At 31.4% G+C, this 5,297-nt stretch overlaps 1 protein-coding gene across 1 annotated transcript; it reads left to right on the forward strand.

Moving 5' to 3' along the window:
• The first annotated feature begins 397 nt into the window (after positions 1–397).
• LOC132725348 (E3 ubiquitin-protein ligase DZIP3-like) lies at positions 398–3,272 on the forward strand. The gene is made up of 4 exons (XM_060710455.1): positions 398–836; positions 1,523–1,594; positions 2,213–2,443; positions 3,111–3,272. The coding sequence occupies exons 1-3, from the start codon at positions 450–452 to the stop codon at positions 2,270–2,272; spliced, it is 519 nt and encodes a 172-aa protein (XP_060566438.1). The 5' UTR covers positions 398–449; the 3' UTR covers positions 2,273–2,443; positions 3,111–3,272.
• The last annotated feature ends 2,025 nt before the right edge of the window (positions 3,273–5,297 follow it).

Genomic DNA, 5,297 nt, shown 5'->3' on the forward strand with positions numbered 1-5,297 from the left:
TAATAACTATACTCTAACCTTATTCAAAATATCAACCATTTACATCATCCACATATCCATAAAGTAGCTTAAAAATTATCCACCATCTTTCAGCATCTAATTATCTACCATCTTGCATCATCAAAAGATATCGTCCATCTTATATCATCAAAAATATTCGCCATCTAACATCATCTTAATATCCACCATACAATTATAACATCATCCAAACATTCCTCATCTTACATCGTCCAAATAACCACTATGATCTGATCTGAATATCTTTATATTGTTTTCAACAAACGATCTAACACTAATTATGTTTAAAGTAATACCAAAAATAATTTTGAATTAACTGCACTCTTTGGTATATTTATAAATCAATTCTCCAATATATCAAAATAATTTCTTTTTTTATTTATCAACAGATGATTCTGTAACAAAGATTTGACAAAAAAGAAGGAACGAAAATGGCACAGAAGCTGGAAAACCGTGCCAATCTGTTTCGTATACAAATTCTCATTATAGATGGAGGCCTGCTTGCTTTAAGAAATAAAATTGACCAGACCCTATTTGCACAAGGTACAACTTTAAGTGCATGTTTGAATAACGAAAGGACAACAATTAATGGTTTGAAAAGCCGCCGGATTATTACACAGGTACAATATGACCAATTGTTTCCAACGAATGGTAAAGTCCCAACTACTTCAGATATGGACATCACTCTTATCATTTGTCTTCTAAGGAATCTGAAATGTTTTGGATTGAATAAGAAATTCGACTGGAACGCAACGCCTTTATTAACTGATAAATCAGTTGAGGCAGATATATGTCGGTTGAAAGCTTTCCGAAATGAAGTAAGTACGCCATAATAAAGACATTATTATATGATAGCAGAGAATGACATACTTTTTTCTGGGATACAAGTCGAATCTTTAAAAGGCTCTAAACATATCTCATCAGGCCAAACTTGTATTGTTTTAAAATAGAGAGTAATAAAAATCCCTAAAGAAAGCCCAACACGGCACAATTGAAAATGTTGGAGGCTCGGTTTGATTGAGCCTGTTCATGGACGGTACTGGAAAGTGCAAGTTACCGTCCACGCCCCCCTAGCACCGGCTTAAGCAGAATTCAACATTTAATATAAAATGGTAAAATTTAGAATTTTGAAACATCCGCAGATGTGTGAAAACCTGTTTGTAATTGAGTAGGGCTGTATTCAAAGGAAAATCAGCTTCCATTTGCATTTTTCTGTTATTTGTATTTTTTACTGATTTTATTTTACTCTCCACGTGTTGTACTCTCATGTTCAATATTTATAATTTATATGGCGTGCACTGCACTAAAAGTATTAGCCATACTTTATGTCCATACGAAAAACACTGCATTATTTTCATTGTTATCTTAATGCGTTCATAAATTTCTTTCACGAGTTTTAAATTTCCAATCTTTGAAAAGAAATATTCGAAACTATCACCTTCTAAACACAGGAGTTGGCGGGTTATTTTCACTTAATGGCTGATAATTTTAATTCTTATTTCAGATTAGCCATATAGCAGAAACAACTGCTATACAAGCAAATGACTTTGCAACTTGGTGGAATGACATCGAGCAGGTAATCACAAAAGTGGTAGTTGTTTATAAAAAGAACCATACTAAATTGATAGTAATAAAGAATTGTTTTGCATATTCTGACCTATTTTTGGTAGTTTCGTCTCTGATTTTTCCACGCTAATTAAACGTCTAATTAAGGCATTTCATAATGGCTTTGAAATATTTATATTATTTATAGATGTTAGTTAATGAATGTAAGCTCATTCGGAAGTCATGGAGTTTTATAAATACTTTAATTTTTGCTTCTCTCGGGTAGTGACATTTACTTACCATACAACTAAATGTTGAGCTTTTTTTCATTTCTTTCATCTAAAATTACGCCTGTATGTTTTACATTGTGTATCAGTTATTAGCTGTATTCCTATAGAAACATATTTAATAATTAACTTTCGTTACTTGTTCGTTAATATGATGTGCCTGTATATAATTGTCTGCCCTTAAAATCAGCTAGATAGTATACATGGACAATGTGATTATTCATTATTCTTTATCATTTATGATCTGATTCATTTTATGATTAAATTCTAGCAATGAATAAATCAACAAACTCATCGAATTTGATAATGCATACATAAACGAAATTCTAGTTTATATATTTCGCGTTAAATTCTCTTTTCAGATACTGGTTCGACTAAGTTCTCCACCTCTGAATATTCAGCAAAATATTGCCGACTTTTAAAGATTGCCCTCTAGATCCAGACGAAAGAGAAAAGGGTACAAGAAGAAATTAAAAAGTGGAAGGACTATGAAGCTGATGTTGATCGACTGAAAGAAGAAATGACAGATGTAAAAGAAAGGGTTACTGAAGTGGAGAATAAGCAAGAGGTGATCTACAGACGACTAAATGAAGGTCTTTTGTTTTTAGTTCTTTGTTCGTTTATCAGAATGAAAATTTATTGAACGACATTAAAATGATGTAGGATATTCCTTCTAAGCAGAACAATGAGTACATGTTTTGGAATATATGACATATGTGGTGAAATAAAATATCATACTATTCCCAAAAAAGGCCATATGACAAAATGTCGTGAAATAATGAGGAAATTAGAAAAAAGGGGAATCGCAAAATTTCCCCACAACTTTTATTATGGGCTCTCTATAAAATTTTTTGTAAGCGGAATAGTTGGCCCAATTTTTTAAAAACTACCGGTTACATTATTTATGACATCAAACCTTTCCCTATAAAACAAATTAAATAAATTTAAATTTTCAAACTTTTCTCTCTTCAATTTCATTATAAGTTTGGTTAAAGTGTTTGTCCACCACTATCGCGTACTAAAAATTCCTTAAAAACTCTAAAGATTGAAACATCATATTTATTCCATCATATTGTAAATGTGCTTTCATTAATCATCATAAATAGCTTCCAATATCTTGTATCGAACGGTAGAATGCTGTACTTTTAAAATGTTGTTAACATGTTTATTGTATTAGTTTCATACCACTAGAAAATAGTAATGTCATATGCAATAATCAAGACATACACTGATTACATGTATATCTGTTTGATAACACAGGCGTCTCTTCTATGCAGACAGAGGAGGAAAAGTATCAAAAACGCAAGAAGGGTATGTACACATAGCTGCACTTCTATATCAAACAATAAGTGTAAATATATACTGATGCATTTATAAATCATCCAAGAAGTGTGAGTAAATATTGATATACTTCTATATCAGGCAAGAACGGTAAGTTAATATCATTAAGCAAGAAGGGTTAAAAAATATATGTACTTTGATATCAAGCAAAAAGACTAAGTAAATTTTAATGCACTTTTATATCAAACAAGAAGTGTGAGTAAATATTGATGTACATCTATATCAAGCAAGAAGGATCGGTAGATATTTATTTACTTCCATACAAAGCAATGGTGTAAGTAAATATTTGTTTATTGATGTCAAACAAAACGGGTAAGTAAAAAGAGTTGTAATTCTATATCAAACAAGAAGGATGAGTAAATATTGTTATATTTCTATACCAAGCAAGGAGATTAAGTAAATATTTATGTAGTTTTATACCAAGCAAAAAGGATACGTAAAACACGCTTTGGATTTTTCAATACGAAGATTACCTTCCATAACAAAGAATATCCTAAACACATTACGTTTTAATATGGTTTAAAACTTGAAAGTGTAACTGCTTTTGCCCGATAACACTCGCAACATATGTAAGGTGTCAATTTTTGTCCATCTGTATTAATTATCGAGTTGTGAAATATTATGAGGCTATTATATATTGTTGAGTACAATACTGAATTCTATTAGACGAGTACACAGCTTTCAAAAATATACTGGACGAGGCACTAGCCGAGTCTGGTATAGGTGTTTCAGCTGTGTACACTTCTATGTAGGTCGAGGTACATCATGTTGTGCAAAACACGAATTAATATATAAAAGAATTATCTTTGCGGACGGCACTTGCGAAACTAATCTTTTGGATTACGTTCCTGATGCATGTCATTGTTGTTGTCCTTTTTGGATGCATTTCTATTAGTTGTCTTTTACGAAAATCATTTATTTTGTCAATAATAAGCAGGACGCCATCAAAATTATTTATGCCGACGTCTTTTCAAGTTGGGCATTGTATCTAGTTTCAATATGTTCTATTTATTTATATCAGTGCAAATACGAAATAATCAGTCAATCAATAGGTAGTTTATCTTTTACGAAAAAGCTTGTAAATGAAAACAGGAATGACCAACATATAACATCTGTCGAAGATCGGACTCATTATAGCACAAAGTACGCGCTCAGTCGCCATAATGTCTTACGTGTGTTATTCCTAATATGTGGACCCCGATTACCAGATTGGGCAAAGTGTTTTGCTGTAATGTCCACAGAGGGTTATTGCCTTGTATAGTAAACGAAAGGTAATCCGTATGACGCATACAAAGGAAATAACCATGCCAATTATTGTGTAAAAATAATCAAAATTTGTTTGCCTTTAGTTTTTGGTCTACTTTTAACAAGATTAATAGCGTAAGGGAAATAAAACAGTTATAGTAATAATCAGAGGGAAGGAAGAAAAAACAATAGTGAACATGATACATTTAAATGTTACCAAACAAAGTTTGAAAATAGGAAAATGATTATATAAGTTTAAAGGAAAATATGAAAATTCACAAAGGAACTTTTGAGTCTTACAGTATAGTTTTATTTATTTCTCTGTAAATTATTTTCAAATCTCGAAGCTCGAAGGCTTTATAGATAAACTTTGCGAAATATCTTACAATTTGTACTGACTAAGTGTTAGTCAGATCTGCATATTATACAAATAGGGGTTTATTAAGAAATATTGATTGATATATCGTTACTTTGTAAAATTATACAATTTGCATTCAAACAATTAGTGAAATTCACCCTCAATTTTTGACATTCCGCTTATGAATGTTACTCCATCTACCCGTTTTTACACTTAAATGGTGAGCTGTCAGTCTAAATCTGGTTAAAGCCGTGAAATATTTTCTTATATTAACCTTATGCAGATAAATGTGCAAATAAAACATGTTGCTCGTGATGACATAAATTTATACGACTTGTCCATTCTTGAAAAAATACATCGAAAATCCTTGTTTTGGCTTCAATAAGGACAAAGTTTGGTTACTAACACCCTGAGCTAGCCAAACTTGTGGCCAACTGTTACAAAGAATCATTGGTTTACATTGAGAAGAAAAATCGATTTGTATAGTTTTAAATGAGATCAAC

This window comes from Ruditapes philippinarum, unplaced genomic scaffold (assembly GCF_026571515.1).
Source record: "Ruditapes philippinarum isolate M1 unplaced genomic scaffold, ASM2657151v2 ctg4543_1_1_1_1, whole genome shotgun sequence".
NCBI classification, from domain to species: Eukaryota; Metazoa; Mollusca; class Bivalvia; order Venerida; family Veneridae; genus Ruditapes; species Ruditapes philippinarum.

Excerpts from the sequence above, each read along its gene's own strand:
- LOC132725348 (XM_060710455.1), top strand. The coding sequence starts at position 450 with ATGGCACAGAAGCTGGAAAACCGTGCCAATCTGTTTCGTATACAAATT. Across the intron at positions 837-1,522 it reads TGAAAGCTTTCCGAAATGAA|ATTAGCCATATAGCAGAAAC; the intron begins GTAAGTACGCCA and ends TTCTTATTTCAG. Across the intron at positions 1,595-2,212 it reads GGTGGAATGACATCGAGCAG|ATACTGGTTCGACTAAGTTC; the intron begins GTAATCACAAAA and ends TTCTCTTTTCAG.